The 25,253-nt window shown below is 38.6% G+C and overlaps 1 protein-coding gene across 1 annotated transcript in view; it reads right to left on the bottom strand.

Annotated features, from left to right (window-relative positions):
• SFXN1 (sideroflexin 1) overlaps positions 1 to 25,253 on the bottom strand; it is an 800,283-nt gene that overhangs the window by 415,552 nt on the left and 359,478 nt on the right. The window contains exon 4 of the mRNA XM_044069135.1: positions 3,007 to 3,105. Coding sequence (XP_043925070.1) covers positions 3,007 to 3,105 — 99 coding nt within the window. The remainder of the gene's footprint in view (positions 1 to 3,006; positions 3,106 to 25,253) is intronic.

The following is a 25,253-nucleotide window of genomic DNA, read 5'->3' as shown; positions in this document are numbered from 1 at the left end:
TGGGTCGAATGAGTGATGAGTAGAGGGGAACAATGACCTCTTTTTTTCTGGATGAGAAACCTTTTGTGATGAGGTGTGCCACACAGAAGGATTTCCTGACTACTGTGGCAATGTGATTATCAAAGGAGAGACTACTGTCCACCTGAGTCCCAAGGTCTCTTATTACACTTTTGGTGTTAAGTATACTACCACCTATGTTGTAGTTCATGGGTACAGAGTTTTTACCAAAGGGGATGACAATGCACTTTTTGACATTAAGCTTGAGGCCATGGCTTTGACACCAGGCATCTGTCTCAGTGAGGCCCTTTTGTAGGATGTCCACATAGTTAGGAGTTTTGATTATGGCTCCTAGTCTACAGTCATCTGCGAACTTCGTTAGCCAAAGACCTTCTGTGTAAGCCTGTACTTCAGAGAAGTAGATACCAAACAGGAGAGGACCCAGGACTGAACCCTGTGGTACTCCACTTGTCACTGGTCTGAAGTCGGATTTGGAGTCAGCTACTTTCACAGTGTGGGTTCTGTCAGTGAGCCAGCTGACAACCCATCTTGTGACATAGGGATTTACACCTAGTTTAGTGAGTTTATCTATAATTCCAGAGTGGTAGATGGTGTTGAAAGCCTTGGCAAGATCTAGATAGGCTCTGTGAACCACTTTACTCTTGTCTATGGCTTTGGTGACTGCTTCAAAGAGGTCTATCAGGTTTAGGAGGCATGATCTGCCTTTTACAAACCCGAACTGGGTGGGGTCCAGAGTTTGGAGATTACCAATGTCTTTATTTGTTCCATGATGGCAGACCAGGCTTGTCAGGCTAATGGGGCAGTAGTTCCAGGGGTCTGTGGTGGTTCCCCCCCCTTGTGGAGTGGGATAACCGACGCTGTGTGCCATTCAGCAGGCACAAAGCCTGAGATGAGGCTATGATTGAACATGGTAATTAGGTGGGGTGCCAGTTCGTTCTGTAGTTCATGTAGAACGCAGCCTGGGATGTTGTCTGGTCCCATGGATGCTGTGTTCTTGGCTTTGGAGAGTGTGGGTTTTACCTGTGCAGCCGTGATTACAGGAACTTTGCATTCTTCCGGTACAAAGATGGGCTCTTTAGGGGGTGAGAGGGGGGTAAAGTTAGCACTGAACCGATCTGCCAGGATGTTGGCAATATCAGTTGGGTCTGTATAATTAATGCCATTGTGCTGTAACTCAGAGAAGATCTGAGTGTTGCCATTGAGATTCTTGACATAGCTATAGAATGCTTTGTGGTTTTCTTTAGAATCAGTGGCGATTTTGTTTTCGTAACTAGCTTTGGAGGATTTTATCAGGGATCACAGCTTCTTACTGAGGTTGACCAGGGAGCTCTTCCACTCATGGGATTTTACTCTCTTTTGCAACAGTTTCTTCCTTTTGTTGTACAGTTTGTTTATGGTAGGGGACCACCAGATTGGCTTCCTTTTTTTGGAGGAAAGCGTCTTGTTTCTGTTTGGGATTGCACAATCCATGCACTCATGTAAGTGCTTATAAAGTGCAATTGTGTAGGATTCAGTAGTCGTAACTGTATTGTCCATCTGCATGGGTGTCATGAAGTTCACCACTTCTATCTTAAGAAGCATGAAGTTGTCTTTGGAGAAATTTTTTACCATGGTTTCCTTAATGGGGGTGGGGGCAGGATGTGGATATCTAGGGTAATTAGCTTATGGTCGGATCGGACCAATGAGGCATTGACTTCAAGTGTGAAACACCGGTCACTCATGTTGGTAATGATTAGATCTAGGATATTGTTGCATCTGGTGGGGGTGTGGATAAGTTGATCCAGGGCAGTTGATTTTATGAATTCCAGAAAGCGTTGAGCGAAGGAGTTGGTACATGAGTAGTTTCCCCAGTTAATGGTGGGGTAGTTGAAATCGTTCTGTTGAAAATTCTCACAATCTATAATCCGATGACTCGCAGGGGCAGTCACCAGGATCAAACTGGTCATCCCCAGGCTCAAGATGATAATTTGAAAAAAGGGTGGAACAAGAACACTGGGATCCACTCCTGAGGGTGGCAGCAGCAGAAGTGAATATTCTAATATGAAGGTCCTCAAACGAGGAATGAGAATGAAGACAGTTAAAGATTCAGTCCTCATTATTCAAGGATGAGCTTATAATCTGCAGGGTCTCTGAGCAACTTTTCCTCACATTTGATATCAAGTAGCTCAGATGAACCTCTGGCATTTGTGACAGTTGTCACTGCTATACTCTTCCCTGAGAAAGTGCAGGCAATGCCATTGTAGGTCATGGTTGCTAATACATTTACATAGACACTTAATATGAATAGGTTTGGAAATACAGGACTTTATTGTTGAAAACAAATCTCACGATGCATGGACTGAATTGGAAAGGAGGGAATGATTGCTTTTCTGTAGCTCTATTACTGCATCAGAGTGTGCATGACCTGAGCACACAGCCATCTTTCAATGTGTTGCTTTTTTTAAAGAAAAGCCTAACTGCCTAATTCTGATTGGTAGAATACTAAACCTAATAGCCATCAAGGAGCACTCACAATCTGTATGATGGACATAGGCACAAAAATATTAATTTAGCAAACTACTCAAATACACAGAAAAGAAGAATATTTATGAAGCAGTGTTTTATTTGCCAAATGATGCATCACAAGGATGGGAATTTAGCATTTCTTAAGCTCTCCTCAACTGTAGCCATCATCATCACCATTGATTAAAATAAGCGGGTCACTGGGATTAAAATACTACGTTTCAGCCTGCTGACAAGATGCAAATAAATTTGAATGTTTATACTGCTATCATAAGAAATGGAATCTATTATAAGAACAGGTCAAATGTCAGTTGTCAAAGAAAAAATATTCTGGAGAGAAAAACATAAAAGGATGTTTCAGAGTTAACTGTTTTTCTAATATTTATACATTACTTGGATATTACTCATACATACTGCTTTTTTTGGTTCTTATAAAAAGAATGTTGGGCTACACAGATTATAAGTGAAGAAAACAGTTCCACTTACCTTACAGTAATTGGAGCATCTCCACTTCTATTGGTATAATTTACTATAGCATTAAAAGACTGGTTAATCCACTGCCAGAAAAGCACTGCAGGGGTCGTTCTGAAAAAAGATACAGAAACATGGATGACTCAAGATGACAAAGCTGAAAAAAAATCAATAAATCCAATGAAATATTAGAACAGGTAAAATCCATTAATATTAATGCAATAAATTTAAAGTACTTCAGCCATTAGAACAGTAAGACATGTAGAGAACTAGATCTATACTGAACACATATTTTCTTTCTTTTTTTAAAACAAGAAACATCTTTATTAAATTATCACTTATGATATAGGCAATCATATATGTATATAAATAAAAAAACATACTGACATAATCCTAGCTGCAAGAATTTAAATCACAAAATATATTAACATAATTCTATCTGCAAACATACATTACTTATAATCAGTCAGTCAGACATTAAATAGCTCATTCAAATCCTGCCTTCTTTTAAACCTAATTCCTCCCCTGCATGTATTGTTCCTAATATTTCAATTTTCCCTATGCCATTTGCTCCTACCATTTTATAAATATCCCATTTCCAGTTATTTTACCTCTGTTACTATGTTCACTACTTCTAGTAAAGTTAGTTTAGACTTTGATTTCCATTTTCTAGTAATTGCTTTTTTGGCAGCCACCATAACTGGACTCAGCAGGGCATTTCTATGCCTAGGCAGTTTGGATTCTATATCATAGCTCAGAAAAATCATTTCTCTAGTTACACCAATTTGCTCACCTAGTATCTTAGACAGTGCAGTCTGCAGGGAATCCTTAATGCCTGCCAACTCATTAGATTCCCAAAAAATATGTTCTCAATTCCTGCTTTCTTCCCCATCACAACTCCAACATTTGCTGTCTGAGGAAAAAAATATCTGGAGTCTACTTAGGGTATAAAAATATCTATGTAAACATTTTCAAGCAAAAATCCTAAATCTTTTAGATTTTGTTGCATATTTGGGAGGCACACATATATCCCCATTGTTTCTTTGTGATTTGCTTATCCAATCTCTCTTCCCAATCCTTTCTAACCTCCCCTGATTGATTCTTATAGTTATCACACAATATTGTATATGCTAATTATTCCTTTTTTAACAGCAGCTTCTGTTCTAGATTCTACTACAAAAACTCTACCAGTACTGGTCTTTTATTTAGGACTGCCTCCCCCCATTTCTTTTTCTTTGCTTATACTCTGATATTAATCCTTGATAGGGAAGGCATTCTCTAACCTGCAGCCCAAATAAATTATTGGGATCTTCCCATTCTATTACCATTCCCTCTCTTGTTATTTGCTCCCAATACCTTGGTTCCTTTGACAGTTTTTTCCAATAAATGCCAGTCCCCTTTGCCTATTGTCTGTTTCCCTAATTGCGGTCACCCTTATCGGCAGAATCTTCTTTCTCCGTTCCTTTGTTGGCTTAGTTCTTAGAATACTTTCTGCTACTTTATTAATATAATGTTCTGTAAGATTACTGTTATTCTCCTTAAAGGTCTGCATCCAAAATACTAGTCTCTCCTTGTTTTTTCAGCCTCTCCCCTGTTTCATCATCCCTTTCTACTTTGAATTATAGGTTTCTACTTGTGCTATGTACAGGAGCCTTAACTGTGTAGCTCTGAAATACCCCTTCAAATTGGGTAATCCCAATCTGCCTTGTTCTCCTGGAAGAATCATCTTATTCCACTTGACTTTTGGCATCTTCCCTTCCCGGATAAGATACTTCAGCTCTTTATTAATTGCTATCCACAACTTCTCCTCTGGTTGATAAAAATATGCCTGTCCTGTGTATAAGACTAAAGGGACTAAAACATTTTAACTGCTTCTATCTTACTATGCATATCCACATAACAGAGCTTCAAATTTTTCAGTTTTTGTATTACCTTTTATTTAGTCACTTCCTACATATCCTTAGCTGTCATACCAGAATCATTTTTAATCCATACTCCTAAATACTTCATTTTATCATGTCCCCATAACTATGGATATTCATGAATCCATTTGTGTGTGGGTACATACTTTACCTCTATTGCCTTTGTTTCAGCTTCATTAATTTTGTATCCAAAAAGATATGAAATAGTCTCATAATGTTCTACAACACTGTAAAGGCCTTTTCTGCTTTTATCTAGTATAAAACAATACCATCTGCAAATAGAGACTTTTTTTTGACTACCATACCTATTTTATCCTTGAATTTCTGAGTCCCTTATTTTGTTTGCTCATGGTTCTAAATACAATACAAACAACAAAGGGGGAAAAGGACACCCCTGCCTGGTTCCTCTGCTCAAGCAGAAATTATTAGAGAGGAACTTGTGAATTTAATTTAATTTTCACCTCCTATCCCTCATACATCCCCCTAATCACCCTTAAAATGTTATCAGAGAATGCAAATACTTCAATTACCTGCTCATAAAATTTCATCTTACTATGTCAAATGCTTTCTCTACATCAAGACCCACCAACAACAGTAGCATTTTCTTACATTCTGCTTCCCTCTGGATCATCGGTGTTATGCTTATGTTGTCAAACTTTTGTCTCCCCTCCACAAAGCCACACTGATCCATATCTATCAATTTTGGCATCACTTTTGCCATTCTTTTAGCCATTATAAACATAAGCACTTTATAATCATGGTTTAGTATTGAAATGGGTCTGTAGGAAGCTGCATCTGATGGATCTTTACTCTCTTTAGGTATTACACCTACCACCATTTTCTTTCAGGATGTTAGGACTTCTCCTCATCTTAAAATACTGTTAAACAAAACCTTCCAGATCTTTTATCAATTTTTTTCCCTCTTAGCTTCTACAGGATCACAGCAGATTACTAGGCTATCAAGTTGGAGGTCATTTTAAGCCTAGCCATTTCAACCCAATGTAATACTGTAGAGGTACTAGTCAATACCCAAGGCTGCATTTAGTGATGACTGCCCATATCCAGGAGGGTTGTTGGTGTTATCCCAGTAAGAATTTATGGTTCCCCATCCACTTATCCAGGTTGCTTTTGAACAGTGTCATAGTGGTGCTCTGTTTCATTGTTCCAAACACATGGCAGTCACTGGGAGATAAATCTGTCCCTCCAGCATGTTCTATTTAAGGCGTGTTTAGGCTACGACTGAAAAGGGTACTTAGTGGTGATGCTAGTTCGTATTTTAGCTAGTTTAAAAGACAGCCTGGGATGTCATCTGGTCCCACAGAGGCCATGTTCTTTGCCTTGGAAAAGGCTTTGAGGACCTGCTCTTCAGATATGTATGATGGGGTGAGGGAGTTTGGAGGGTTTTTGTTGCAAGTTATGAGGGGATAAGGGAGTGAAATTTTCTCCAAACCTATCTGCTAGCAGGTTCACTATCTCTGTGGGGCCAGTGTGTGATACCATTGTCCATCAGTTCTGCACATGCTTGGGTCCCTATCCTTTAGGTTATGTACATAGCTTTAAAAGGTTTTATGGTTACCCATGGCAGTACTTGCTAGGCTTCTCTCAAAGGAGCCCTTGGAGGTTTTGACAAGTTGTCTTATTTGCCTGTTAAGGCTGAGGAGGGAACTTTTCCATTGTTGTGTCCTTGTCTTTGTTTTCTTGGACAGCAACTTTTTGTGTTTACTGTAGATTTTGTTGATGCTGGAAGTCCACCATGGCAGCTTGATTTTACTTGGGGCTTCAGCTTTGATTCTATCCGATACAGCCAAGTTTACACACTTATGCAAATGATTGTACAGGGCTTTAGTATAAGCTTCGGCGTAGTTACCACTTTCAGCTTGGGGTGGGTCTTGGAATGCATTTATACCTTCACCTAGGAGGGTATAGTTTGCCTTGGTGAAGTTTTTTAGTTTGATTTCACCCTTTGTGAGTTCTGGTGTTAGTGTCAGTTTGAAGGTGACCAATTTGTGGTCAGTTTTAACCAATGACGGTCCAATAGTTGCAGCAGTGCACCTGTTTGACATGTTAGTGATGATCAGATCTAGAATGTTTGTTCCTCTTGTCAGGGTATGGTCAATTTGCTCCAGGGCATTTGAATTCACAAAGTCAAGGAACTTTTGTGGTAGCAAGTATGGGCTAGAGTAGGTTTCCCAATTGATGGTGGGATAATCGAAATCCCCCATAACCAGTATGTTTGGGAAAATTTGGCTTGTCTTCAATTTGGTTAAGTAGGCTAAATTGTGTGTTATGAACTACAGAGAGGGATCTATAACTGGCTAAGACTTGAATGAGGGGTCTTACCCACCATAGCCTGGACCTGGAGCAACTCCATGGAGTTGTCTACTCTAACTAGATGTGGGTGAATTTATCTCTAATATAAACTAAAACACCGCCTCCTTTGGTTTTCACACATTCCTTTTGCAGCCTAAAGTTGTTAGCCTTGCAGGCCAGGGTACTCTCCGAGGCATTAGATTTCTGTGACTACACAGACATCTACATCTTCTGCTGACAGAAGTGCTTCCAGGGAGTGCAGTTTTTGGTTTAAGCTCCTAGCATTTAGCAGCATAACCCTTATTTTGTTCTGATTGGTTAACTTCACGTCAGTAATGTTGCTTTCGAGACCTTGCTTAAAAAGGGCCCTATGGGGAACGCAAGAGTCCTTCCCAGCAGCCGAAAGCCTAGGGGTGCCAGATGCAAACAGTCTTTGGAAAAGCGGCAAGGTTTGTTGATGGCTTCCTAGGCAGATAGGAATTGGATCCCCTTGGAACAACATCAAAAACTATGCCAGTTATTGAAAATAATCATTTTTTGTTTATACTGTAGCATCATTCTAGGTGACGGTAGAATACTGTTCAAAGTTAGGGACATACCTGCCTTGGAAAACTACTCAGAGAGCTCAACCATGTCTTTCTTTATATAGTCCAGTGAGGTAAGTCTCAGGTCATTCACACCAACATGAACTATGACAGAGTCATAACAGTACTTGTTGCTGAGAGACCTGAGTGCATGTGTGATTTGCCATATTCTGGCACCAGACAGGCAGCTGACTGTGACTTTTTCCTTGTCCAACCTAGTAAGTGGGAGATCTGTGTATCTCACTACTGAGTCTCCAATGTCAAGAAAACTTGTTTTTCATTTTTACACCTTATGGGCTTGGTGGGTGAGACACTGGTGTTGCTATGCATCATGGGTGCTGTGGAGACTGTGTTAGCTGTACCAGACATGCGTTTTGGAGGTCTCTGATGTTTTGGTAAGTTTTTTGAGAGAACCTCCACATATACGGATTTACATGTTTGATGAGTACTGTGTGTATGAGTAGTGGTATGTGTACAAGCATTGCTACTAGGTGAATATGTAGTGGGGTGTGAGTTGACAACCTTCTCCATGTTACTGTTTTGAGTGAGAGAGGGCATGGATTCTAAATTCTTGGTGTAAATAATCTCTCGCACTCTGTACTAAACTGTGTTATTAGTAGAGTGTTGTCTGTGTACATGAGGCAATTGCTACACTGCCTCAAGAGACCCAAGTCAACAAGGTTGGCAGGAGAAACAAGGGTAGTCCAACTGTTTACAATGCTAGGCTAAAGACTGTTGTCACTAGGGATAGCTTTTCAGAAATGATCACTGAGGAGTTCGGCGAATGGATATTTCTGACTGGGTTTTATGGTAAAATTTGTTGAATTTAACTATCCAGCTTTGGCACACAGCTGTGCAGCGGTGCAGGGTGCTGTGCGATATGCAAACAAGCAGAAACCTGCTCAGATGTACGGCCTAAATACTAGACGCCAAAACTTGAAAAACAAAACTCTAACAAAATTGAAAAGGACCAATGAGTATGCTTATTCCAAGCCCTAGTCTGGCTTCCCTTTACCAATCAGCTGCCAAACACAGATCACTCAAAAGTGCAGATAGGCCCTTTCCAATCCAAGATGGCCTGGAAAGCATGCACAGAACAAACAAACCACTAAAAACAGTTGCAGAAGCTGCAGGTCTGGACTATGCTACAGGTACTAGATACCCTAGTTTCAGTGGGAAAAACTACAGAATATTTAATACAGCAGAAAAATAGCAGTGAGACACTGAAAAAAACATTTAAAACAGCAGAAAATCAGCCAGGAGGCTTTAACGAATGATTTGAACAGTTAACAGATCAGTTAATTAAGTAATGATTGGTGGAAAAACCAGAGCAGGCAGAACAAATAGCTTTAAAACAGTGAAAAAATACCAGGAAATACTTACTAGTGGAAAATACAGGAAAGTTTGATAAACAGTGAAAACAGCGATAAAATTCAATTTTACACGCACAGTGTAGTTTAGTAAACAGTAAATAAATACAGTATAAAAGTAGGCGGCAGGCAATAAAAAAGCACAGACTTCCACAGAAATACCATCCATTCCTGGGGACTTTCCTGTAGATTGGTTATACATCACCATTTTATCTCATCTCCTCCTATCTTAACTGTTAGTAATTGAGCTTCATTCTAATCTTGGCATATTTGATTCTTCCATAAACATTTCTATTTGTACCTTTTCTTGATTTCCATATTTCTCTGCTTTATGCAAACTTTCATAGCATTTCTGAAATATTTATAATACTGCTACAGGATCTCTTGTAATCTTCCTTGTTATAAGATCCCCAAGCTTGGTGACAGTCCTTTCTACTTTCTGTTTCCCGAGTTGTTGTACTAAATGTTTTTGTGCTCTGGAGTTATTATCAAAAAACAGTTGCTTAACAGCAATCGTTCTAAACTCATGCACACTATTGCGGTAATCCCTTACTTTCTGTTTAGCATTCTGCAGTTGCTCCTTTTCTTGATCTGTCAGATTTCCCCTATTCTGCAATACTTTAACATTTGTCAGCCCCTCTAAAATTCTTGTTACTTCTTAACCATAGCTCCCTTTCTTTTATTTCCATCATATTTTTTTAAACTCCACTTTATTTTTATCCCACACCCTAGCTATATTTTCAAAAGAAATTTCTATCTTCTCTAATAGCTCCTGAATAATTTACACTACCCATACCTTAAATTCCTCTCTTTTCAATAGATAGGTGGGAAAGCCCAAGAGTCTCATTTTTATTTCATTACCCTGTGTTTTTATTTATTTATTTTAATTATTGACACATGATCTGAAATAGTTATTAGGTGAGTATCAAGACCTTCAATTAAATGCACATGTTCTTGAGAAATGTAAATTATGTCTAGCCTAGCCCAGTTTCTGTATCTTGGGGAATAATATATAAATTCAGTATGAACTCCTACTAAATTCACATATTCCATGCCAAATATTTTCATAAATTTCTTCAAAAGTATACCCTCCTTTGTTATACTTTCCCTTCTGGGCTCCCCAGACACATCTTCACTGCTGCAAATCAAATTTGTGTACCCACCTATAAGTAATATCCCTTGCTGAAATCTGATTATTTCTTACAGAACTTCCTTAAGCTCACTTATAGCAGTTTTCGGTGCAATATAAATACATGCAAGACTAATCCTCCTCCATTGCCAGTAGCCCCTTAGTACTACAAGCCTACTATTATCTTTTTTGTCCTCCTCTATCTCTATTGCAGCTGCTCCTGCAATTAATATAAGCAATCCTATTTTCCTTTGTCCCAGGTATTTCTCTGAATAAGCATCCTGAAAAGCTTTCTTTATCAATTTCACATGTTCAGTTCTTTCCAAGTGCATCTCCTGTAACATAACTATTTGCACTTTACATTTTAATACAGTTCACTACTCTCTTTTTTGTATTTATTTATGAGATCACTAACATTTAAAGACATTACATAAAGCATCACTGTATTAAAAAGTTGTTATTCTCACCTTTTATTTACAACAGTTTTTTTGTTAAATGTATAGTTACATGCCTACATTGTTTGACATGTTGACCTTTTATTCATCTGTTTCTTGTCATACCCATTTGAGCCTGTCACACCTTACAAAACATTCAATTTTATTGAAAGCCCTCAAACAAAACAAAACACACCCAATACCCCCTAAAATTAATTAACTTAACACTAACACACAAAACTATGTACATCTTCAAATATTGAAGTTTTACCCTACTAACAGGAACAAATGTCCCAAACTGACAATCACACTCAGACTTCAGTTAACCTAAATGAAAGGTTATCCACACTAACAGGCATGGTGCAGCCTGTGCTTTACCTAAGTGCTCTATGGTTTTGTCTTATCTTTATAGCTCTCCCAGCCAAGAAACACTTGAGTGCTTTCAGAGAACATTATCTACTAGCCAATTTCTCTATCAGATTGGTTCTCATGTCTCCATGGAGACAGATACAGAATTGCTACTAATTCTACTAAGTGCTGTCTTGGTTTTGTCTTATCTTTATACATTTCCCAGCTGGGAAAACACTCAAATGATTTCAGAGAACATATGGCCAAGTTCTCTTTATCAGATTGCCACCATGGAGACATGAGGACCTGATACAAAACTGCTACTAAGCGTACATTTATTTGCTAGAAAAAAAGCCTTATAATATTCAATATTCATTTTCATTTACTTGCTTTCTCTTAAAACTTGTTACCAGATCAAGATAAAGAGCGTTAATCCAGTCATCCCCCATGCAAGAATGAAAAAAAGCACATTCATTTTTATTTTGTCATGCTCTTTTAATTAGACTTTTCCTTTTTTGCATTGCAGTGGGCATACTTCTCAAGGAGAGAAAACAGAAGAACAGAGCACTTGTCTACAATAGCATCCCCATTACACTCAAATTCAACTGAGGAAATTTCACTTAATAGCATGCAGAGAAAAATCATGTACGATAAAAACAGTACTAAGAAAAAGTGTTGTTTTACTTGCACTTAACTTTCTCCCTCCACTTCCCACCCAAGTATTTTTCATAACATTAATGACCCAAAGTAGGGCATATGCTTTAGAGTCCCTCAAAAGTCTAAAAAAGTCTAATATTTCCATATTTTCTTGTTCTGTCATATTTTACAAATACAATTACAGCACTGTAATCCCACATTTGTCAATTTCCAAGTTACTGATTTTATTTCCGTTCATCTCCATCTCCCAAATTTTCTCTCTGCTTCATTTCCAACATACTCTCGATTCTTTTAGTCAACTCTCATGCTTCCTTCCTTCTCTCCAGCATTTTCCAATGAAACAGTGGGAAAGGTTTCACTGGCACGGTCTCTCTATGATCTTAATACCAGAAGAACAAGAATCAGAATCTGTCTGTTTCACAGCTCACTTTTTGTTGGACAAACTTTTGCATTTCTTCCAAAACATGTACGTTCATCAGAAAATGATTTTGTCCAACCAGGGAAGAATATTTTGAAGGAAGCTGGGTATAGCAGTTTGAATCTCATACTTGCTTCTCGACATTCCCTGAATAGTGGAATAAATTTACCCCCTTCTGCCTGGTGTACAGTGAGTAACCATTCTCCACAAACACTCTGCTGTCTCTGTCACTTTAAGTACTTTGTCCTTCCTCTGTATTTCTTTTTTCCTGGCCTTCAGGCAGTACACTTATTAGCCAGTTACTGAAATTTCCCCAGAAACACAAAAGTCTACTGGCCTTCTCTGCTGAGTTTCTGTTTTCACACTGGGAGAGCTAGAATTAAGCTGCTACTCAATGTGCAGCCATATTGGAAGTCTTGAACAGGCATTTTCTTGATTAGAAAAAAAGAATGCAAAGAATGAACCTACAGAGATGACATGTTCTGCTAAAATGCAAGGCTTGCAATCCAAAATCCAAAAAATAAGCAGACACATAAGCAGTATACCTCAGGATGAGGTAAGAAAAATTAAATTAAAAGAGCAAGCTAATGCAGTCCTAAAGTTGCAAAGATATTTGGAGCATCCAGCAGGAAAGAACCAAAGAACGTCAATATTACTTGCATACTGTCTGCATGCTTAAATATAAACAGTCTGGTTTAAATAAAAATTTTGGGCAGATAACCTGCTACACTTTAGTAAAACCAATGCATGGCTTCATTTTCTGAGTGTAATATGACCATAAAGTATACTGCCTAAACAAAATGGTTGCCATGCTAACAAGAGTACCAGGACACATCGGCCTCATCAAGAAGGAAGACAATGAGGCCTACAGGGAGGAGTTGAACCAACTCATAGATTTGTGCACTGACAACAACTTAGCACTAAATGTTCGGAAAACATCATCAATTTTAGGAAGAATAAGCCACACACCCCTATCATTAATGGTGCTACAGTGGAGAGAGTAATTAGCCAAACCCCTAGCAGTACATATCTTGCAAGACCTAAGTTGGGCCACAAACACTTTCTACCTTATAAAGACAGCCCAACAATGTCTCCACTTCCTTAGGAGACTTCATAGAGCTAACATCCCCCCACAGGTCCTACTTACCTTCTACAGAGCCACAATTGAGAACATACTAACAAACGACATCATTGTCTGGTATGGAAATTACTCTCACTCTGATCGGAAGGCACTGGATAAAATCATTAAACAGGCTACAAAAATCATTGGTTTCCAACATTCAATCCCTACAGGACATATATTCAAACAGATGCAATAGTAGAGTCCAAAAACTATTAAGGGATATATACTATCTGGCTTATGGAGTGTTCAAACTCCTGTCAACAAGGAAGCGCTACAGAAGCATTAGATGGAGGATACCCAGATTCCATAACAGCTTCTTCCCACACGCTATCAGACTGCTAAACAACAAACCCATAGCCTAACCTGCTAAATAGGTAAAACATTACTTATGTACAATATGTCAGTTATTTACAGTGGATATAAAAAGTTTACACACCCCTGTTAAAATGCCAGGATTTTATGATATAAAAAAATGAGACCACAATAAATCATTTCAAAACTTTTCCCACCTTTAACGTGACCTATAACCTGTACAATTCAATTAAAAAACAAACAAATCTGTTAGGTGAAAAAATATAAAAAAATAAAAAACGTACAATAAGCTGGTTGCATAAGTGTGCACACCCTTAACTAATACTTTGCTGAAGCACCTTTTGATTTAATTACAGCATTCAGTCTTCTTGGGTACAAACCTCCCATCAACTAAAGAGACTGATTAACCCCAAATAAAGTTCAGCTGTCCTAGGAGAATTTTCCTGACATTTACTCAGTTGCCTGCTACAGCAAAAGCCATGGTTCACAGACAGCTTACTAAGCAACAATGAGATATCATTGGTGAAAGGGATCAGTCAGGAGCAGGGTACAAAAAATTTCGACAGCACCGGATACATCATGGAACACAGTGAAGACAGTCATCAGAAAGTAGAGAAAATATGGGCCAACACTGACTTTGCAAAGGACTGGACGTCCCTCTAAAATTGATGAAAAGACGAGATGAAAACTGGTCAGGGAGGCTGCCAAGAGACCTACAGCAACACTGAAGGAGCTGCAGGAATTTTTGGTAAGTACTGGTTGAGTACTACATGTGACAACAATCTCCCACAGTCTCCACGTGTCTGGACTATAGGGTAGGGTTACAAGACGGAAGCCTTTTCTTACAAAGAAAAACATCCAGGCCTGGCTAAAATTTGCAAAACAATACAAGTCTCCCAAAAGTATGTGGGAAAATGTGTTATGGTTTGATGAGACCAAGGTTGAACTTTCTGGCACAATTCCAAAAGGTACGTTTGGTGCAAAAACAACACTTTGCATCACCAGAAGAATACCATCCCCACTGTGAAGCATGGTGGTGGCAGTATCATGATTTGGGGTTGCTTTTCTTCAGCTGGAACTGGGGCTTTAGTCAAGGTGGATGGAATTATGAACAGTTCCAAATACCAGTCACTTTTGGCACAAACCCTTAAGGTGTCTGCTAGAAAGATGAAGAGGAATTTCACCTTTCAACACGACAATGACCCCAAGCATACATCCAAATCAACATAAAAAATGGCTTCACCAGAAGAAAATTAAAGTTTTGGAATGGTCCAGCCAGAGCCCAGACCTATATCCAATAGAAATTCTGTAGGGTGACCTGAAGAGGGTTGTGCACAAGAGATGCCCTCGCAATCTGACAATCTGGAGCGCTTTTGCAAGGAAAAGTGGGCAGATATTACCAAGTCAAGATGTGCCATGCTGATAAACTCCTACCCAAGAAGACTGAATGTTGTAATTAAATCAGAAGGTGCTTCATCAAAGTATTAGTTTAAGGGTGTGCACAGTTAACTATGCAACCAGCTTATTGTACGTTTTTTATTTTTTTATATTTTTCCCCAAACAGATTTGTTTTTCAATTGAACTGTACAGGTTATAGGTCACAGGTGGGAAAAGTTTTGAAATGATTTATTGTGGTCTCATTTTTTTATATCACAAAAACCTGGCATTTGAACAGGGGTGTGTAAACTTTTTATATCCACTGTACATAACTCTTTGCACAGCTCACTTCATACGTCTCTATCTGCGTATATTGGTGGTAAGCAAGTTTTATACGTGTGCCTCTTATTTATAGTACTGTTTTTTTTTTTTTTACATATCCTTATATTTCTACTGAGTCTGTTCCTGTTGTACTTGTTTGGTTTCTGTTGTAAAAAAGCTTTCAATTTTTTACTTTTTTTATTTTTAGTATCATATTTTGATTTTTATTTTTACTATTTAAATTTTTATTAATTTAATCCATCTTCCTTCTGTAAACTGTTATTCTTATGGGACGAGTCTGAGTATCAAAATTTCGTGCAGTGATACCCACTTTTCCCTCTGTGTTGACCTGTATGACAATAAAGTTTACTTTGACTTTTGAAAAGGTTATCATTAGTCATGTTAACAAGCTGATATATGCATGTGTGTGTTTACACACACGCACACATTGATCTACTTCAGTTTATTGAAGTTTCAAAACTTCGAAAACCATTTGGCCAAGACCATATGATCGAAGTTTTGAAACTTCGAACACTTTGTACCGAGATTACCGTACAGCTCAGAACTCAAGATTTACTGTTTTCCCTCACTGTAGTGCGATTTCAGAGTTGGTATATTTAATTAACGGGGGGGGTACAGCCTCCCCACGTGGGGGGTGCAGGGGAACTTGTCCCCCTGCAAAAATGTAAAGATACAATTTTTTATTTGGTTTTAGTATTTTTTATTTTACTTTTGAAGTTTCAAAACTTCGATATGGTCTTGGCCATTGAATTTTTGAAGTTTTGAAACTTTGATAAAATGAAGTAGACCTATATATATATATATATATATATATATATACACACATATATATACATACATACACACACACACACACACACACACACATATATACATGGGTCTATTTCATATGATCGAAAGTTAATTTGATAGAAACTCATTTGACTGAGACCATTACACTGAAATTTCAAAACACTGAAAACCCATTTGACTGAAAGCTCATAACACCTAAACATTACAGTCAAAGATATATGCCCTTGTCCCCACTGTAGTGCGATCCTGGAGTTAGAATATATAGTTAGGGGTGGTGTGGGGGGCGTAGCCCCCCACATAGTTTAGGTAAATATTGTTTTTTGCAAAGAGTCATTCATTGCAATTATAAGTATCCATGTGTATGATTTAAAATGTCTGAAGTATGTGGGGGGCTCTGCTCCCCACGCCCCCTAACTATATATTGTAATTCCAGGATCGCACTACAGTGGGGAAAAGGGCATAATCTTTGAAGTGCCATGTTTAGGTGTTATGAGTTTTCAGTCAAATGGGTTTTCAGTGTTTTGAAATTTTGGTGTTATGGTTTCAGTCAAATGAGTTTCTATCAAATGGGCTTGCGATCATATGAAGTACAGGCTGCCTCCAGGTTTACTGGAATAAATCTTAGCTGCACCCATGCCAGGTTGGGTTTCTTTCAGAGTTCACTCTTCATCAGCTTTTAAACTAACATTTTTTTAAACTCCACAGAGTCAGTTTTTGCATGTTTCATAACTACTCTGTCAAACAATAAAATGACTACTGTGCAAAGTATACTGCTGTAAATCCACATTATGGCATAGAAGGCATACACACCTTCTGCTGACAAAACTGTTTTACAGACTATACAAGTTCAGCTCACAACACAGTCTGTCTACAGCAGTATGTATGAGATGGGCAGAAGATAGAATTTCACAATGCACAATCCTGCCACCAATTTACATACCAAAGGTGCAGGCTTTAAATATGCATTGCTTGCACTATACGAAAAGCAGCTGGCCTTAAAAACGTATGATAAATGCACAATGCTACCTGTGGTAAGAGGAAACACCTGCCACACCAAAATATGTTTTACGCTGTGCAGTTATTGTTTTGAGAGCTAATCAATGGATGCCCAGGATTCCACCCACCTTAAACTGCCTTCATTGTCTTCCTAACGCAATCCTACAAAAAGTAACTGAAACCTGTTAACTATTTTCACACACACACACACACACACACACACACACACACACACACACACACACACACACACACACACACACATAATGTTTTCCTACAGGGGTTAGTGACATCTCTCCCGTAATAGTACCTCTTTTTTAGTCTTTTAGGTAAAGCTGCCACCAGCTGGACTATGTCAGCCTACCAAAAACACAATTACAGTAATTGGCTCACAGACAGAACCCACACAGTGAGAGTTGCAGGCTCTAGGTCCGAATCTAAACCGGTTACAAGTGGAGTCCCCCAAGGCTCAGTCCTGGGACACCTCTTGTTTGGTATATACTTCTCAGAGGTACAGGCAAGCACAGGAGGACTATGACTGACTAAGTTTGCAGATGACTGCATACTGGGGGCCATAATTGACTCTCCGGCTAATACAGACATCCTCCAGAAGGGTCTCACTGAGATGGATACCTGGTGTCAAAATCATGGCCTCAAGCTAAATGCCAAAAAGTGCATAGTCATCCCCTTTGGAAAAAAAACAAAGTACCCACAAACTACCACATACATGGTTAGTCCCCTAAATACAGAAAATGTAATAAGGGATCTTGGGGACCCAAGTAGATAGTAATCTCTCCTTTGATAATCATATTGCCAAGGTGGTTAGAAAATCCTTCTGTGTGGCCCACCTAATCACAAAAAGGTTCACATCTAGAACAAAAGAGGTTATTGTGCCCCTCTACTCATCACTCATCAGACCCATCATAGAGTACAACTCCCCATTTGGGATGTACCTTACAAGACACTTGCAACAGCTGGAAAGACCACAGAAGTACCTCACCAAGAGTATTACTGGCCTCAAACAGATGCCCTATGCAGCCCGAGTGAAGAAACTCCAGCTGTACTCGGTTGCATACCACTTACTCAGAGGTGATCTCTGCCTGACATACAAGGCCATGTCCAACCCAGAAGACAATATCCACCTAAAAAAAAACAAATCCCCAAGAGCCACACGCTCTAGGGATCTAAACCTCACCACAACGATAAATAGGATGTGCTGTAGGGATAGATTCCTGACCCAGAGACTCCCCATGCTTTGGAACAGGATTCTAATCTACATTAGGCAGAGCCCCTCATTAACATTCTTCAAGAGAAACCTTGACGAGTGGATGGGAAACAGAAAATTTACCACGGGGATCACTGCAGTGGCTCTGCTGGCACAGGGAACTAATGGTTCTGCCTGACAGAGGCACAGGAAACTAATCTAAGGGGGCGGTGAAAGCCAACACATTCTGACTAGGCTTATAGATGCCCTTGGGCAGATAGCCTAGTACTTACCTATGAACCTATGAACCCTTAAAATAAGCCAATTATTAAATATGTGTATGGTAGTAACATGCTGAGCATATACCTTTATAAAAAAAACACCAACTATTAATAGTATACCATACCATTAAGCTAATAGCAAGTATATCCCTAGTCACAAATATTACAAAAAAAAACTCTTCCCAAAGTAAATAAAATTAAAAATGTAAACTTACAAAACAAATGTATCTAAACAAACCGATGGCAAAGAAAAATTTTGTCTAGTAGCTTATCTGGACATATCAATACCAGCAAACTTATTTATTGCTTTTGTTCACCAGGGTAGTCCAATGGGCTGTGATAGCCCCTTTTCAGTGGTGTCCCTGAAAGAAAAGCTCAGGTTACAAAATAGGCATTTTTATATAATACAGACAAATATAAATATTAACATTACAGTATGGACCATCCAATAACTGAAAGGCAGTATACTAGAAAAAAATCTGCAAAAATATAGTCATTGCAAAAATCTCAAATGAAACTTTACATTTAAGGGGAGGAAAAATAGAGATAAAAGGAGATAGGAGTAGAAAACAGAGTATATGAGGAAAGGTGAGTAGCGTCTACATTTGTTAGATGACAGAGGAAAAGGTGATGTAGACGTAGAAGGAAGTGAGTGTGAGTTGTAGTTTTGCTGGAGGGAAAAACTACTTGTCGGGAGGCAAGTACAGGCAGGAAGGGTAAAAGAATAGACAACCAGGGAAGTAAATATTCTGGGAAGAAATAGTCAGGGAACTGATATGGCTAGGCTTGTATAGGCCCTAGGGCCGATAGCCTAGTACCAACCTATGAACATATGAACAATAAGAACCTTACATTGAGAATTTACTTTGTTGAGGTATATTGGGGTAATGTGGGTGCATAACAGCCAAGTGTAGTCTAGCCTGGGGAGGTGTAAGAGCAGAGCCAACTGTTTTAAAACATTGTTTTAGAAAGTTTGTGAAAATAGGTAGGTTGGTTTGTTGTCTGCTGGTGGTAGGGACAGACCTCCAGATTTCGGAGACAATTTGAGTACAAAAACAGACCAGCAGACATGTGGGTTTTAGTTATGGTTTATAGGGACTTGTCTGTGACGCTCAGTGGTCATGTAGTGGTGTAAAGGTCTACTAAGGCATGGAGCGCAACACAGTTTTGAGGTTTATAAATTATATTATGAACAGCTGCTAAGTGGGTGCTAGAGAGGGTGGAAGTTCTAGCCAGCCTGTTTTAAGAGTAGGCAGTGGTGGGATTTAGCAGATTGGTTAGTTGTGAATTTAGCAATCTTGTTATAGCACTGCTCAATTTTTGTTAGTAGACACTGCTGAAGGATGATGTACATGGTACCAGTGCTTAGTAGTGAAGGTAGGAGATGTACAGAGGCCATTTTTTGGCATTGTTATTTAAAATGTGTTTGCTACAATACAGGAGTCAAATTTTAATGTGGGTTTTCCTGACACTGTTGTATTTAAACATCAGTCTTTAGGTGGTTATCTATAAAAAAAACTTTTCCATCACCTTACTAAAAACACTCCTACTGAATTTATTCCCCACAAAGTATCTTTGCGTGGGACATAAGTTCAATAGGAGTGTTTGATAAGGTGAAGGACAAGTTTTTTTGTACAGAATACAGACTTTGGTATGACAAGCAATAACATGGTTTTCTTAGCATTCAGCAATAGGTGAGAATCGCTAAGTCAGGTCTCTATAGAAGAAAACATGGTTTTGAGTTCTTTTCTTGAAATGTTTGGAACAGCTTAGCTGTAGTTATCAGTGTAGCATCATTAGTATACTGAATGACAGTCGTGTCACTAGTAACAGTGTAGAGATCACTAATAAAAATGTAAAAAAAGAATGGGGGACAAGACTGATCCTTGTGATACTCTGAGACTGGCAAGAATGGTGATTGTTACTTCTGCCATTTTGCTGCCTATTACAAAGGGAGTTTTGGAACCAGGAGAATGAGAAGGTGTCAAGGCTTCCTGAGAATAGTCTCTGGAAAAGAATCTGATGGAATGCAGTATCAACGCTTTAGATAAGTCAAGGTGTGGAGAGGAAACAAAGTTTCCATGTCCTTGTGAAGGCTGACATGATGGATGAAATTAAGGCGATTTGTGGTAGTCCTGTGGTTTGGCCTGAAGCTGTGAGGGCAGAGGAGATTGTTATCTGTTAAGTGATAGAAAAGCTGGGACTGCATACACTTTTCGATGATTTTTGATAATGAAGAAAGCATGGTGGTAATTACAGAATTCAATGGAGTCTCCTCCTTTATGTAAGGGAATATTTAAGAGAATTTTTCCAGACAATGAATACATAGTTTTCCCCTCTTTAATTTCCCTAAATATTTTGGGTTTCTAATACCCTGATGGGAATGGACCCCCATTCCTAAGTCAAAGTATGATTAAAGTTCATGAAATTAGTATTGTTTCGATCTTTGATGTCAGACAGAAGTGCTATTCACAGCACTTGCAATTATAGGTCTGTTTATGAGGCTAGAGAAAGGGTAAGAGTCGTCAACCACGCTAATGACTTCTGAGGAAAATTACCACCAATGAGTGTAGTGGGTTTTAGCTTATGAAGTTTTTTTTTTTTTTTGATAGTGGGGATGAGAACTGGGTTAATGTGGAAGACAGGAATTTTAGAGGATAGTTCTGTGGAGCCGGAGGGGGGCAGGTGGATGGCTGTTTATGAGGGCGGTGGCTGAAAGCATGACGTGAGTTGAGATGTTTAGAAATAGGTTTGGTATGGTTGGTGGCAGTAGGGGTTGGCTGAGCTGGGCAGTCTGGATTTAAACTAAATGTTAATGTAGGACCAGAAATGTTTGGGGATCTTAATGTATATGTACATTTGATTGATGTGTAGCGATTTTTAAAATCAGATCTGATCGTCCTTTTTTTGTGCAGTGGTGGACCTCTCTGAAGTTTTGGAGATCGGACTTCATTTTATTATGAAGCCAAGATTTCCATGCATTATCCCTGGTTCTCAAACTGTTTAGTATTTTTTGTGAGCCAAGGGGCAGGGTTGTGTCTGACTGGGGCTGTTTTAATACAGTGAGAAAGATATCATTAAAATATGCAACTGCTTCATCCAGATGCAAAATTTTTAATATATGCCAGTTGCAAGCTTTCAGTATTTCTATGAATGTATCTTTGTTAAACTGAACCAAGTTGCAGACTACGTTAGAGCAGTGGTCCTTCTGCATGAGAGTTAGAAATCTTTTAAGAAAGATTTAAGACAGATTGGGAGGGGGTACCAGAAGTGATGATTTTACTTGGGGCAGATGTGAAAGCCCAATCTAGAACAGAAGGTCTATTGGAGTGCTTGCTGTATCTAGATGGAGAGACTGTGTGCTGTGAGAAGTTGTATAGATTTATGACAGACGTAGAGCTATTAGCAGAAAGTGATTATCAATCAACATTTGAATCACTTAGGATGATGGTTTCTTGGTATTTGTGGATAGCCAATACAAAGGTCCTCTAAAACTGAGCTGTTGTTTCTTGTGGGAATATAAAGTGTGACACAACAGATATTTTTGTGATCACTATTTTTTTAGAGGGGCAAGAACATTTCAGCACTATTGAATGAAGGTGGGCAGACTGGGAATAATGAGAATACCAGTCAGTTATTATACAGAACTGTTATGTGTCCTGCTTTTTGTGTGATCTGTCTAGTCACAAGATTTTATAGCCTGTAGAAGTAGTTCATCTTTCTTAATGTTGGAATTTAGCCATGTTTTGGTTAAAACCAAAACATCAAAGTTGTGCAGTACAGCCCAAGCATGTAGCTTGTATATTTTACTGCAATGAAGGAGAAGTCTGGAGGTAGGGTATTTTTTTAAATAAGAGCAATTAAACTGAGAGGAGGTAGTAGTGGAGTGATTTTTGTGGGGACAGTGGAGGGTTAAGAGGGCCCTGGGTTTGGGTTGATATCACCAGAAGGGGTTAATGGTTTGGCAGAGGCTGGGTAAGGGATGGGGTTATTTGGGTTTGCAGCCATGTTTTAAACCAAAGGTAAACAGGTAGAGATTACTAGTTTGTAGGAGATGAGGGAGATGCTATACAGAATGTGGTTTGTTTGAGAGTAGAGGTCCTTAGTGTAGGTATTATGCATGCTACAGTGGCGGACATTTGTTTTGTGTAAGACACAGTGGTATCTGGTAAGGTGAGAAAGAGGCATGAGTAAAACAGAGGGGGATGATACTGAGCAGCATAGTAATTTGTAGTAATCAATACAGAAGTAAGAGGAGATCAGAAAGTGGAGTTAGTTTTTTGTGGAGATGCCATAAGTGTACAAGTAGAGGAGTGGAGTACAGAAGAAGAGATCTTTCTCAGAGGTTAAGAGTTAGATCATGATGTAGACAAAGATGTTACAGTGCAGAGTTGTGTCCACGGGTTACAGGTACACTGATAACAGAGGAAATATAATGATGGAATTTATGGAGGATTTTGCATTACATGTTAAAATGTGTTGAGGAGTTCAAGAAAAAAGCACTGCTTGATGAGAGAAGGGGTTTGGCAAGGGATGGGAATAAGGGGAGATATTGTAAACCAGAGTTTCCTGCTTCCTGTAATGGGAAAAGCGATTTGGCAGTGAAGGTACTGGTTGCTAGCTATGAGAGGATAATTGTGTAAGCGATAAAAGTGTGATTAGTTAAGTCTAATAAATTCTACACTGGTTTTTGTGAGGTATTTATGGGAGCTACCAATGGGGTTTATGTTAGTAGTGATGAGCGGGGGGTGGGGTTGGGTGCAGGGTATGGAAGTGAAAGGTGCTAATTTCACCTACCTTGAAAATATGAATGCAGCTGCCACTATCCAGAAGCAATCTGTGATCTTCTGTTATGAATCAGCTTGGGCCCGTTTTCAAATGGAGGCTAGAGCTCAGATTTGGCACAAAGTAAAAGTCAATAAACCAGAAAAAACGGCTGCAAATTGCTGGAGAAACTAAACTCAGGAACCGGCAATAGCGTAAAACACAAGTTTAATTTCCGCTTTCGTCACAACTTCATCAGAAAACACATGATGCTTTGAACTGATCAGTATAAATAGTCAAATAAAAAACAATTAATTAATTACATATGCATATAATTCCAATAAAAAAATATATTATATGTTAAAACATGCCTTTAGATCAAGTTCAAAGTTGTTTTTGTTTTTATTTACATGTAACTTACGATGTTTTAAAAAACACTTAAAATTGATGCTCTCATTTAAACCAGGAATAACGTCAGATTTCAATTTGATTTGCCATAAACATTCCCGCTGTTCTATATAATTCTTATAATCCCCAGCCCTACCATCTAATTTACATTTTTCCAAAACAGAAAATAAAAATTTTTTATAGTTAGGGCATGAAATAGAATGTTTGTACAATGCATTGTTGAAATCTTTTGCTTTAATGGCATATAAATGTTCCTTAATCCGAGTGGCTAATGACCTGGTGGTCATACCCACGTAAAAAGCTGAACATGAGGAACATAAGCTCACATAAACCACTCCTTCAGTATTACAATCAATGTAATCACTAACCTCTAGAACCCTATTAGAACTAACAATGTTAATAAAGGGACCCTCAGAAATGTACCTACACACTTGGCAATGTTGGCATCGGTACATGCCTTTTTTATTTATAAGGTGTGTGGAGGGATACTTCTATTTCATGCCCTAACTATAAAAAATTTTTATTTTCTGTTTTGGAAAAATGTAAATTAGATGGTAGGGCTGGGGATTATAAGAATTATATAGAACAGCGGGAATGTTTATGGCAAATCAAATTGAAATCTGACGTTATTCCTGGTTTAAATGAGAGCATCAATTTTAAGTGTTTTTTAAAACATCGTAAGTTACATGTAAATAAAAACAAAAACAACTCTGAACTTGATCTAAAGGCATGTTTTAACATATAATATATTTTTTTATTGGAATTATATGCATATGTAATTAATTAATTGTTTTTTATTTGACTATTTATACTGATCAGTTCAAAGCATCATGTGTTTTCTGATGAAGTTGTGACGAAAGCGGAAATTAAACTTGTGTTTTACGCTATTTCCGGTTCCTGAGTTTAGTTTCTCCAGCAATTTGCGGCCGTTTTTTCTGGTTTATTGGTTCTAATTTGGGTGTTCGTTGGAAGTTTTTGCTGTTTATACATCCTTTCATGGCTGAAGTTGCGGACGATACTTTATTGAACATGTCGGTTCATTCTACCCCGACATCTGGGTCCGAACATGGTGCGGACAACATTAACAGTTTGCTTGTATCCACTTTAATGGATATCCAAAGTTCCCTAAAATACCTGGTGGCGAAGGCCAAGGATTCCCGGGAGATTATGGATACATCCAGCCCAGTCGGGGCTTGTGAAGAACTACCAACTATAATCAACTTAGAGGGTTCATCCTTTACGGATAAAAGAACTAGTGAACAACAACCGAGACGGGTCGACCACGCTAACAAGGACAATCACGCGAGTTGTACAGGACTTTTAAATCGTGGTGACAACCCGTTTGGATTCTACAAACGATTTCCATCCGCAAACGATAACCATCATATTAGCGGACAACGCGATCTACTATTGAAGCTGCTTAAAAGGTACAAATCTCTTGACCTTGAAAATTGCTACTTCACTAAATGTATTGACCTAGGCATAGTGCCT

This window comes from Protopterus annectens, chromosome 4.part0, assembly GCF_019279795.1.
Source record: "Protopterus annectens isolate FY-2018-M chromosome 4.part0, PAN1.0, whole genome shotgun sequence".
Lineage (NCBI taxonomy): Eukaryota > Metazoa > Chordata > Ceratodontiformes > Protopteridae > Protopterus > Protopterus annectens.
This window is presented reverse-complemented; position numbering and strand designations above follow the sequence as displayed.